The sequence below is a fragment of the Micropterus salmoides genome, unplaced genomic scaffold (genome assembly GCF_014851395.1).
Source record: "Micropterus salmoides isolate LMB-PRFRI ecotype aquatic unplaced genomic scaffold, ASM1485139v1 Ms_hic_scaffold_8, whole genome shotgun sequence".
Taxonomy (NCBI): Eukaryota; Metazoa; Chordata; class Actinopteri; order Centrarchiformes; family Centrarchidae; genus Micropterus; species Micropterus salmoides.
In genome coordinates, this window is record NW_024044570.1 from 38,381,439 (window position 1) to 38,394,963 (window position 13,525).

General features: G+C 42.6%; 1 protein-coding gene across 6 annotated transcripts in view; it reads right to left on the bottom strand.

Moving 5' to 3' along the window:
* The window catches only part of LOC119894408 (A-kinase anchor protein 13-like), a 184,601-nt gene that overhangs the window by 156,226 nt on the left and 14,850 nt on the right, over positions 1-13,525 (bottom strand). For all 6 annotated transcript variants that reach the window (XR_005442918.1, XM_038707143.1, XM_038707144.1 and 3 more), the window contains exon 2: positions 7,149-7,192. Coding sequence is in view for 5 of the 6 variants with exons in the window: in XM_038707143.1 (XP_038563071.1) it covers positions 7,149-7,181 (33 nt within the window). In the remaining variant the exon portion in view is untranslated. The remainder of the gene's footprint in view (positions 1-7,148; positions 7,193-13,525) is intronic.

A 13,525-nucleotide genomic window follows, 5' to 3' on the forward strand; every position in this document is an offset into this window, starting at 1 on the left:
ATCATTGCTTAAAGACTTAGATTTAGTTATTAAGTTATTTCAAAAAGGAGCAATATATTTGGAAACTAATGACCTGCCAGGCATTTCACCGTGTCTTCTTTGGGGAGGTGGCAAAAGAGGTAAAATAATCTCCTACTCATCATACAAAAAAAAAGAAAGAGCGATCTCGTGAATTAGAGCTAGAACAACAACAAAAAAACGTTCCTGTCCTTGCTGCCTCCCCACATGCTGAATGATCTGAGAAAAACTTGAATTAAATGAAATTATTGATACAAGATCCAATTTCAGTTGCAAAGACTACGCTTGCAGAACTTTGGCAATAAATCCAGCAGATTCTTAGCCAACCAATTGAAATTGAATAAAGAAAAAATAACTATTTCCTCCTTAAAGGACTCAGCAGGGAATATGACTCATAACCCAGACGAAATCAACAATGGCATTTAGCTCTAACATTGATGCATTTCTGAAGAATATAGATTTGCCAAGGTTAGATGTTGAACAGATCAGGGCTCTTGATTCACCTGTTTCAATGGCTGAACTCCATGAAGGCTTCTTACATATGCCGAATAATAAAGCCCCTGGGCCAGACGGTTTTCCCGCTGAATTCCACAAGGAATTCTGTAAAATACATGCGCCCACATTCTATAGGATGAGAATGCAAATTAGGGGTACTTGCATGTTGCCTCCAACAGTGAAGTCTGCTAATATCTGCCTGTTCCTTAAACCAGACAAAGACCCCACACTCCCATCCAGTTATTGCCCAATATCACTTATTAAAGCAGATCTTAAAATCATCTGCAAAACCCTAGCAAGAAGGCTAGAGAAGGTCACTCCTGGTATAATACACCCCGACCAAACAGGATTTATTAAGGGCAGGCACTCCACCAACAATACACGCAGGCTACTTAATGTAATAGACTACGCCACTATTCATAATCTGGAAACAGTTGTTTCTTCAGATGCAGAGAAAGCATTTGACAGGGTAAATTGGAAATTTCAATTCGCTATTTTTCATAAATTTGGATTTGGAAAGTCTTTCATAGACTGGATTAAAATCTTATACAGTTCCCCAAGAGCGTCTGTCAGGACATATTATCATACTTCTTCAAGCTTTAGTCTCCAGAGGGGTACCAGGCAGGGTTGCCCACTCTCTCCCTTGCTATTCACTATTTTTATAGAACCACTAGCGGCCGCTATCAGACAAAATAAAAATATTAAAGTAATTAAAACAGAAACTATACTTCCAGATACTTTTCCTCCTAAATTCATAAACTTCTCTTTCTGAGACAATCACACTTTTAGATAAATACTCATCCATCTCAGACTACTCCATTAACTGGAGTAAATCCGTAGTTTTACCTGTAATGTGTGATTTCCAGAGTATATCTACCACACCGCTAAAGTCTGGGAATATTAAATATCTGGGTGTCAACATTTCCTCCAGGCTGGCAGAACTGACATGGCTAAACTACACGCCTTTACTTAAATCTGTCACGGCCCTCCCTGCTGCGACCTATCCGTGACTTCTGTGTGTGTGAGACTGGTTTTGTTTTTTTTGTTCCCTTTGGTGTGGCTGTGTTTTCGTTTTGGCCCTTTTCCCTTTCTCTCCCTCATCTGCAGGTTGTTGGGAGGTTCCTGTCTGTCCTATTTTAGTGGCGGCCTGACATCCTGTCCTCGCCGGATCGTTAAGTCGTTTTGTACGTCTTGGCTACCTGCTCTCTTAAATCTGATTTTGTACCTGTAACTCTGCCCGTTTGCCAACCTTTCACTAACCTTTGTCGCCTGCCCCAGCCCCCGCAGCCGCTACCTGCTCTTTGTTTAAATAAATTACTGATAACTAATTTCTGGGTCTTATCTGAAAATTGACAAGATCATTGCCTATATCACTCCACCATAAAAATGATGGTCCTACGTATAATCAATTACCTGTTTTTATTGTTACCCACCCAACCCTCTAGGGTTGCAGGACACAGAGCGGAGCAGGTATAGTTCAACAAAGGGTTTTAATATAACCAAACGCGAGCACACTTACAGGTGAGTGGCTGAATAACAGAAATCCAAAATCCAAAAGTACAGGGAGACGAGACAAGCAAGGCTGGTTACAGGCAGGCAGCGAGTACACGCACGACAGCCTGGGGGGTAACATGAACAATGACCGGACAAAGACAAGACAGAAACACCAGGTATATATACACAGGGACTAACGAGCAGGGCGGGAGCAACACAGGTGAAAGACATGAGGCTAACAAGGCACAGATAGGGAGAGAGAGAGAGAGAGAGAGAGAGAGAGAGAGAGAGAGAGAGAGAGAGAGAGAGAGAGAGAGAGAGAGAGAGAGAGAGAGAGAGAGCAGGGGAAAACAGAGACAGACATGCAGAGGGATCACTGTGGTAACAGACATGACAAGGGTTACCGAACACTAGACGAAAGACAAGACAGACCCCCAAAACCCAACAGACCAAAATAACACTAACTAAACACAAAAGTGCAACACAAAGGTTGGCCAACCAGCAGAGCGTGACAGGCCCCAGAGGGCAGGACCATTCTAGCCTCCTTATGACCTGCAGAGAGCCATACCAGGGAGCTCCCAGCTGTTCTCCCTCGGTCAGGTGTCCTTTGCGCTTTGGGGGATTGTGGAGAGCCCTGGCTACTGGGGCTGGGGGGTCTCTGGGCGCCTCGCATGGGGGATGTTGGCTGATACTGGCGGCCTTCACTTTTCTGGTGGTTGGGGGGACGGCGGACTTTTATCGGCAGGTGCATGGTGGCCTGCACGGCACGTTTGCTGCCTGGCTGGGACTTACTGCTGGAGTCTGCTGCTTGCTCTCTCTCTCGTTTGTTCAGCCTCGCGTGCGGGATACAAGGGGGGCTGCCGGGCACTGACTGTCGCCATGCTCGCGTGGTTACGGACGTAGTTACAGACTCAATTTCACTATATAAGCTGTTATATTGTGACAAAATAAATCTACTTACAGAACCCTAGTATTTCCCTCACATTTTTGTAAACATTTGATTATATCTTTTCATGTGACAACACTAAAGAAATGAAACTTTGCTACAATGTAAAGTAGTGAGTGTACTGCTTGTATAACATTGTAAATTTGCTGTCCCCTCAAAATATCAAAATAACACAGGCATTAATGTCTAAACCGCTGGCAACAAAAGTAAGTACACCCCTAAGTGAAAATATCCAAATTGGGCCCAAAGTCTCAATATTTTGTGTGGCCACCATTATTTTCCAGCACTGCCTTAACCCTCTTGGGCATGGAGTTCACCAGAGCTTCACAGGTTGCAACTGCAGTCCTCTTCCACTCCACTAACGACATTAGATTAGATTCAACGTTATTGTCATTGTACATGTCACTGGTACAAAGGAACGAAATGCAGATTGCATCTAACCAGAGCTTAAGCAGTAATTAAATAGAATATCATATATTATTATACAAAGTGCAAGGTATGAATGATATATAAATATATGTCTACATGAATGTGTATTGATACAGATAGGTACAGGCAATGAACAGGTTATGACTATGGCAGTACGGTATGAATAACTATACAGTATGTACAGTAGTGCAAGGGAATGATTTACAGTATATACAGAATGTCCGGTACGAATGTACAGTAGTGCAATAGGCTTAGATGGAAGGTGCAGTTAATAGTGCAGTGGTGTCAAAGTCAATGACGGCAGTGCAATTGGTAAGTGTAGCTGGTTCAGTCCGGGGGAGGATGGTGAGTCTGAATGTGAGGGGATGGACGATGGGGGTTGGTGAAGCTGTTCTTGAACAGTCAAACAGTCTTTGTGCTGAGTCTTATCTAATGTTTATTGCTCTCCTACTTACATCTGTAGATGTAAATGTAAATGCTCTGTACTTGTATAGCGCCTTTCTAGTCTTTTCGACACACATTCATACACTGAGCCTAAGTGCTCAAACAGAAACTAACATGGGATTGAACCACCAACCCGCTCTACCTCCTGAGCCACAGCTGCCCCTTGATGATGTCCTTGTTAGCAAGAAGTGAGGCTCCAGTGATGCGCTAGGCGGTTTTCACCACCTTCTGCAATGCCTTCTGGTCCGAGACAGACTGTTCCCGTACCAGACTGTAATACAGTTGGTTCGGATGCTCTCGATGGTAGAAGTTTACCAGGATGTCTGAAGAGAGGTGGTTATTTCTTCAGTCCTCAGGAAAAAGAGGCGCTGATGAGCCTTCTTGACCAGGTTGGAGCAGTGAGTCATCCAGGTGAGGTCCTGTGAGATGTGGATCCCCAGGAATTTGAAACTGGACACAGGCTCCACTGCCACACCGTTGATGTGGATGGGTGGATGAGTGTCTGCATTCCTCCATAAGTCCACAATGACCTCCTTGGTTTTGTTGTTGTTGTTGCGATCCAACTCCTCCCTGTAGGCTGACTCATCGTTGTTCTTGACGAGGCCAATCACCGTGGTGTCGTCTGCAAATTTGATTTGAGGGAGTAGAGGAACGGACTCATCACACAGCCTTGTGGTACGCCAGTGTTAAGGGTGAGGGTGGAAGAGCAGTTGTGGTCCATCCGAATATGTTGGGGCCTGTTGGTCAGAAAGTCCAATAACCACTTGCAGATAGAAGCTCTGATGTCTAGATCTGTGAGTTTGGTGATTAACTTAGAAGGAATAACAGTGTTAAATCTCTACAGCAAGTGTTCCTCTTCTTTCACTAGGCATGTGCACTGACGACCCAGGGTTAGGGTTACAATTTTGGATTTTTTTTTACACACTTTAAAAACATTTATTGAAAGCTTCATTCTTTTTACATGTTTATTTACAGCATTATACGTTGAAATGTATATTGTAATAGGTTGTATATTAACTAAACTGGTAGTTTTATGTAAAATCATTGAGCATTGAGCACCTCCATATAGCCAAAATGGTATGATCCTTGTTTCCATGCGAAGCTTCCACTGTGAGATTGACAATCAAATCAGGCTCCGCCCATCGAAGCATTTTCGACTATTTGGGGTCAGCCCTAAGAATATCCCTGTTCATCCAGGGCTTCTGATCTGGGTACATGGTGATCTCTTTCTGGGTGGTGACGCCGTTTATGGAGGTGGAGAGGTAGTCCAGTACAGATGATGCGTAGCACTCAATGTCCGTGTGGGAGTGACAGGTTGCCTGAATAGCAAATTATATTCCAATTTTTGTCTTTGAAACGGTCCTACAGAACAGAATCTGTCCCTCAGGCCACACTTTTATTGTCCTCATGGTGGGTTTCACATGTTGGATGAGTGGTGAATACTTAGGGTAGAGAAAAAGAGAGAATTGGTCTGATTGTCCTATGTCGGGGAGGGTTGTAGCTGTGTAAGCTCCAGCAATGTTGGAATAAACATGATCCAGTGTCTTGCTCCCTGGTAGGAAACATGTTGATGAAAGCTGGGGAGGACAGTCTTCAACAACAACAATAAACGCAGCCCCAGGGTGTGTTGTTGCTAATGGCTGCATGTAATTCTTTCATTGCAAGCTTAGCATTAGAGTCTGGTGGTGTGTACACAGCAGTAACTACAACTGATAGGATTTCTCTTGGGAGATAATAAGGTCTACATTTAAAAACTCCACATTAGGCCGTCTGCATTGTCCGGAAAACTGCTGTTTAACCATGTCATGCCATTGCTGGGTAGAGAGAGCCGATGCGGTGTTAGCTTTAGCTTAGCTTGTAGCCCTCTGCGCTTACCCCACCTTTGTTTACAGTCTCGATGCCGTCTGCGAGCACTTCCGCCCGGCCGGGAAGAGTGCGCAGACTCCGGTATTCTAGAGATCTCTGGGCAGAATTGAAGATCGGTGATAAAACTGTCAGAGTTGTGTATACCAACGTCCAAAAGCTCCTGTCAGCTGTATGATGTTAAAGCAGTGCTGTTCTGAATAAACAGTCCAGTGAGGAGCAGGTAAAAAAACGCTAATTTGCAAATTCTGGAGAGACGCTGAGCCTCGCGTTGTTCACGCGCCGCCATCTTGGTCGTCACGGAGCTGGTGAATGTAAATGTAAATGCTCCATACTTGTATAGCGCCTTTCTAGTCTTTTCGACCACTCAAAGCGCTTTTACACTACATCTGCATTCACCAATCACACACATTCATACACTGAGCCTAAGTTCATACACTGAGCCTAAGTGCTCAAACGGAAACTAACATTCACACTCACTCATACACTGGCGGAATAGCCACCAGGGGCAATTAGGGGTTCAGTATCTTGCCCAAGGACACTTCGACACGCAACCAGGGGGAGCCAGGGATGCCCCACAGATGCTCAGTAGGGTTTAGGTCTGGAGACATTCTTGGCCAGTCCATCACCTTAACCCTCAGCTTCTTTAGCAAGGCAGTGGTCATCTTAGAGGTGTGTTTAGGGTCATTCACACCTGAGACCTTATAACACTAACGATTCACATGACACCAGGGAGGGAAAATGACTAATTGGGCCCAATTTGGACATTTTCACTACGGGTGTACTGACTTTTGTTACCAGCGGTTTAGACATGAATGGCTGTGTGATATATTATTTTGAGGGTACAGCAAATTTACGCTGTTTTACAAGCTGTACGCTCACTATTTCACATTGTAGCAAAGTGTCATTTCTTCAGTGTTGTCACATGAAAAGATATAATCAAATATTTACAAAAATGTGAGGGGTATACTCACTTTTGTGAGATACTGTATATACATTATATATATGGCAGAGGTAAAATGTTTACAGCTTTATTCTTGGCAAATTAGATAACAGCCAGTAACCATTAAATGTGTCATGCAACAGATGTTTTATTTGTGTACAAGTAATTAGTAATAGAGCAGCTAAGGGTTTGCCACTATTTGCTTTAATATGTAACCATTAGCTGCTATTAAGCAGAAGCTAATAATTTGTGGCATGATAATGGTTACTGCTTTATCTATCCAAACCATTTAGGAAGAACTGATATGGAAAACCCTTGGTTATCCTTAGAAATCACAATAAAAGTAAGTGAAATTACTTTTATGACAATTATGTGTTCCCACCCTGCAGGAGGCCATTGTCTGAAAAGGCAGCAGAGCAGCTAAATATCACCAACTTGAACAGCAATTAGCTAAAATCCACTTTGCAGAATTTGACGGGGAAAATACAGCTCATCATGATAAAGATAGATACTTACATAGAGTGGAGCTTGTTGGGGATTCAGTTTCATGGCGCTGGACTCTATGGAAAAAAAAATACATAGGGGGACAGAGATGTCAGCATTCGTTCAAAACTAAGTCATTATCACAAAACAAATCAATTGAGCAGTGTTGATTGGGATAGAATAAATGTTCTCCAATACTGGAGCAAGTAAACAGAAACTTGAAGAAGGGCAATGCTAAATACATCTCCAATAAAATACAATGAATTAAACAAATCAATCAATTCTCTTAATTTATTCACTTTTTAATACAAAGCACTAGAGGTGTAACGGTACTTATTCGTACCGCACCGTTTCGGTACAGGACTTTCGGAACGGTGCAAATCTCTGCCTTGCACTTTGAGTGCTATACAAACAGCATGCTTTAGTCCAGCCTCTCGCTAGCTAGCGACTTTGAGAGTCTTGGCCAAAGAAACCTGAGCTTAAGCTATTATTAAAGCTATTATTATGAAATAATTAGTGTCCTCCTCTTGGTTTAGTGTGCTGTTCATTTTCATTATGGCATCTGTGTGTGCAGTGTTGGTGGACAGATGACCGAAAACACGTCGCACTTTCACCTGCCACCGTCTTATATAAAGTCTGCAACATACATTGTACTGGCGGCCGTTTTACCAATGCAGCAGCACAACATAAAACGTAGTGTGAGATACTGTGTGCAGTGCGTGACAGGACCATCGACGGATACTCGCACATTAGATTCTGTGATGGGTAAGTAATGGCTACTTCTGCCAGACAGTAAAGTGTACAAAACTTTACAGTGTAGTGATGTTAACACAGCATATCGTTAGTGAACACTCCAGCCGGTAAGTTTTTGGTTTTCATGGTAATGTATTACGCCGACTATTAACCGCACCCCCATTCTCTGTTTGAGAAAGAACATTCACCAAAAACGGCAGTTAAAACTGGCTAGAGGGGGGCTTTAAGGTCTCCTGTTTAGGAACGCTTCGGTTTCCTAGTGTACAACGGAAAGCGGTGGGCCGCTGCGACAAGGAAAAAAAAAAAAAAAGAAATAACGAGCGTAGTGCCCTTGAGCATTTAAACAGACTTTAGACTGCACTTTAGAGTTCGGAAAAGTTTTTTTTTTTAATCTGAGCAGGCCTTCAATCTAGGATTGACAATGCTCAGACTGTATAAAAGAATAATAATAATGCTGCACTGTAATCCATATATATATATATTTTTTTAAATATGTGATATATAAAAAATAACGATGGATGGATGAAAACATAATCTTTAGTTAGAGATCGTCAAGTCGTCCTGGAGTGATTTCCTTGGAGAGATGTCAGGTCAGTTCATCTCAGAAAGTAATGAGTGTAGGGCTGAAACGATTCATCGATTAAATCGATAAAATCGATTAATAAAATACATCGACACAAATTCTTTGCATCGATGCTTCTTTAATCCATTTAACTATACAGCACAGTGTTTCGCACAGACATTTATTACTGTCGCACATCGCGCTTATGCTGAGAACACGACGTTATTATAATGGAGCTGTTTGCAAAGTGGAGGAAGAGAGAGAAAACAGGGAGGGACAAGTAGAAAGTGTCCAAAGTATGGGATTATTTCAAGCTAAAGAAAACAACAACTCTTAATTTTTCCGTCCACTGTAAAACGAAACTTATGTCGCCTCGGCAACAGCGCGACGGCAGCTGAACAAAAAGCAGCCAGTGTTCTGCTAGTGGACCATAGACAAGGTAACAGTAACAGCAACTGTAGCATTTAACTGAAATCATGATTGATTGTTGAGTTGAAGGCTAGCCAAAGTAAGCTGCAGACCTCAGCTGAAAATGTGCACACGTGCGTTTGTTGTTCTCCACGAGTTAACTGGGTGTCGGGGAGCTGCACCGCTGCCAAGCAAAAGTACTTCTTAAACGACGCATTGATGAATCCTTGAAATAATCTATCGAAGCTTTGAATACTAAAATCATCGTTAGCTGCAGCCCTAAATGAGTGTAAGCTAAAGAAACTGATTAATTCCTTACAGTTGTAAAGCCTGAAGACTGTTGTTCAAAGCTGCAAAGGAATCAAACAGAAATTCTGTTTAGGACGTATTAGACACAAATTATCTCATACAAATGAAGTCAGCAGTGAGTCTGCCGGCTCACTGTGCAAACTAAATTCAAATTACAAACATCTCATTAAAGAGGTGGTATTGTGCTCATTTTCCGGTTCAAATTCCTATTTAGGGGTTGTACCAGAACAGGTTTACATGGTTAAATTGTAAACACCATATTTTTCACCCTGTGTTGAACGCTTCGTTTTAGCTATGGAGTGATACATCTCATCTCTAAATGATCTTTGTTGGGAGTTGCACATGCACAGTTCCTAGTTAAGCTGGCCAGCGAAAAACCTGTAAACAAGGCTTCTTTTCAGAAGTACATGTTGCAGACATAAACTGAGCAAGAGTTTCAGAGTGGTGAGTTATTAATCTGTAACAAAAGTATCTTTCATCCATAAACTTTTAACTGAGCTCTGTCTCTACATCACAGTAACAACTTTATGTCCACTGACTGCCTGGAGGGTAGCTAGTGTTTGGAACGGAGAGGTGTGTGCTGCATCTCAGTGTTTTTCCACCGGTGTTTTTGAGGGCGTGTCGGAGTAGCCACTTGGCAAGCATTATGTGAGGCGCATTTAGCTTTTATCACTGTGACGTGACATGGGTTAAAGGGAAGGGCTGGACTACAAACGAGCTGTTTTCAAGCAGTTCAGAGCAGAGTTTTCTGTGGGAGATGGGAACTCTCTTTGGGCTGGACTTTGGGCTTTTTCACTTTGCAAACCTATTATATGCACAAAAAAGGTATATAACTCAATAAAGGAAAGGGAAAAAGCCAAAAAGCATAAAACCACCTCTTTAAGACACAGAGTCGGGGTCACCACCCAGCTCTTCTACATGCAGAGATGTGGTTGGCCCATTTATGGCAGGAAACAGGAAGTCAGAGGAAGTCCTCCTCACACACCTCCTTTTCACACAAGAAAACAAGCCTCCCCCACAGTATACAGTCTGATTGTGTCTGACAGGGGCAGACAAAGCCTTACTCCAACACACAGGCAGACAGACATATGTCTGCCTGTGTGTTATGTTAGAGATGCTCATACATGAGTCCACATGGTGTATTTACACAGTTACAACATCTGTTGGAAAAGCTTATAATGAGACCTCTTATCACTCTTGTCACTTTGCATGTTATAACAGTGAGTTATTTGCAGCTGTGACATCAAGCCAAGACTTCAGTGCAATGTGTGAGTTTATTAACTGCACTGTGGGCTGTGAAGCACATCAACCACCTGCACCCACTCACATGCACACACACACACACACACACACAAAGCTGTGATCACTTTATGGTAATTTCACAATGCTTGAAAGCATTTACAAGTCATTGAGCTTGAATCTGATCTTGACATCACACTGAGAAGAGACCAAATATGCTTGGTTTATATCTATAAAGCACTTCTAAAGAAACAGCCTGTATATATCTTAGATCACAGTGCCTCATGGAGATTCCACAATTCAAAACCAACCTGACAGTAAAAAGGCCTTGAAATGTTTTGAACCACTCAGGTGGAATAAATTTAATCAGGAAGTTCTCCACTGACTCTTCCTGTAGATTCCGGTTAGATCTGAGTAAAGTGTGGATCTTGAACTTGGTCTTTATTCCACATTGACGTGTTCAGATTTAATGTTGGTTTTCTGTTGTCCTTTATTTTGCAGTAAACTAATGAATGATTGATCACTCTAAAGTGCACATTATACTTCCCATCTTAGTCAAGGGTCCACAAGGAACTGAGTGAATGTTGTTATCTGCTCATATACACTATATTGCCAAAGTTTTTGGGACGCCTGCCTTTACATGGACATGAAGGTTAATGACATCTCATTCTTAATCTGTAGAGTTTAACATAGAGGTTGCCCACCTGTTGCAGCTTGAACAGCTTCAACTCTTCTGGGAAGGCTGTCCACAAGGTTTAGAAATATGTTCATGGGAATTTTTGACCATTCTTCTAGAGGTCAGGCACAGATGTTGGACAAGAAGGCCTGGCTCGCAGTCTCGGTTCTAATTCATCCCAAAGGTGTTCTATATGGTTGGGGTCAGGACTCTGTGCAAGCCAGTCAAGTTCTCCACACCAAACTCGCTCATTCATGTCTTTATGGGCTAATGCGAAGTCCACATGTCGTTTAGAGGTCTGTAGCTATTGACTCTGCATAAAGTTGGCGACTTCTGTGCACTCAGCCTCAGCCTTTGCTGACTCCGCTCTGTAATTTAATGTGGCCACTACATGGCCGAGTTTCTGTTGTTACCAATCGCTTTCACTTTGTTATAATACCACTAACAGTTGACCATGGAATATTTAATAGTGAGGAAATTTCACGAATGGACTTACCAATTCCACAGGTGGCAACCTATCACACTACCGCGCTTGAATTCCCTGAGACCTATTCTTTCACAAATGTTTGTAGAAGCAGTCTGCTCTCTAGTTTTTGGGCTCATTGCATTTACTATCACTGTCTTCTTTTGGTCACTATAATCGTGATATGAAATTTTCATACTGTTTCATCCCTAGGTCCACTCAGCCCTCACACACCTGGAAAAAAACAACTCCTACTTCAGAATGCTGTTTATGGATTTCAGCTCAATCAATCAACACAATCTCCCCCTATACTGATCAGCAAACTCAGTACACTGGATCTGAGTACCACACTCACCTTGGACTTCCTCACAAACAGACCCCAGAGAGTTTGGATTGGCGGCCACACCTACTCCACTCTAGTGCCCACCGACTTATCTCCAAACTCAGGAACCTTAGAAACAGCTGTAAAACCAGATATATGTTTAGACCGCTTTGCTTCCGTCAACCTTTACCAACTAACTAACTAAATGGATCAAGTTAAGGTGTGGGACTATGAAAATTATCATTCACAATTTATTCACAAAGACCATTTAACTGTAAACGGAGCAGTGCCAATAAGACACAGAAGTGCAAATAAGCCTGTGCAAGACAAAACACTGTGCAGGTAACATTTCAGTCCACCTGGAGGAAAGAGGATGAGGAAGGTGGGTCAAATGAGTCATATGTTGTACCATCCCTGTAGGGGAGGTGGTTGTTGTTGCGCGGTGGTGGAGAATAATAGGGTGGTGCAGGAGCAGTGAGTGGCAATTAGGTTATGGTGAGCTGGGTTTTGTTGTACAGGAGCTAGGCTTTGTTGTACAAGAGCTGTAATGCGTGAAATCAGGTCGCGCAAAAGCGAGGACTGGCTCTGCATCTCATGCTGAATGCTTTGGAACATGTTGCCCAAGAAATTTTCTGGTCTGCCCGCTCATGTCTGTCTGCCTCCCATGCCACTCTCTCCACCTCCTGCACCTCTCTGTTCAACTGCTCTTCATAGGCCATTTGTCTTTCCGTGCGTAGATGACCCCTCTCTCCTTGCGATCCATTGCCAGCAACATGTCCTATATTTCTCAGGTCACCACCTGGGCTTTAGTTAATCACCGCCTTTTATGCGGCGGCAGGTATTCTAAAAAACAGCGCACATATGACATTAGCGAGACCAGTCAGTGTCCAAACCGCCGCCATCGTCGATGCTACAGGAGGCAGAGGCAGGAGGTGCGGGGACGGTCTCAACAGGAGCTGGCTCGTACCCCAAATGGGATGGCACAAGTCGAAATATGGCCATTCCTAACACTCCTACCCATTGTGGTCACTGAACTGGTGATACTTTTTGCGCAAGCTCTTTAATTTGCTCGCCACCAGCGTTTTGTCCTTAATAATTAATTATTAAACCTCACTTTCTGAACTGTGGACGGTACCCGTCTCAGTCGTGATTTTGCGTCCAGTTTTGCGTACTTATAACAAGATGTGGTCCTGTTGTCGGTTCCAGGTGTAGACAGAACTGGGAAAGAACACTTGTATGTGCTCTGCTCCCCTCACTTAGAATGGCCTTCAAAAAAAAAAAAAGGAATTGATTTAGGAAAAAGGCCATTACAGATTAACAGTTCCTAAGTCGATGTTCATTTCCTAACTTTAGTTAGGATTTGCTTCTGTAATACCAAGTAAGAAAAATCCTATCTTAGACTCTTCCTGTTTTAACTTAAGACTTAAGATAGGAACTTTCTGTAATATGGCCCCTGATCTCTATGTCAGACTTTAAAGTTCTCATAAGAGCAAGGAAGAGTTACTCAGTTGGTACTTTTTAGTGTGCATAGGTATTTTAAATGTATATCCAAGGTCTGAAACATTTTTTCACTGCCTGACACTTATTTTATTTTTTTGTCTGCCACTCAAAAATTTTATTGGCCACTTTTGAAATGTCTGTACTAAATGACATTCAGCTCATTGACGCATCATTTAAA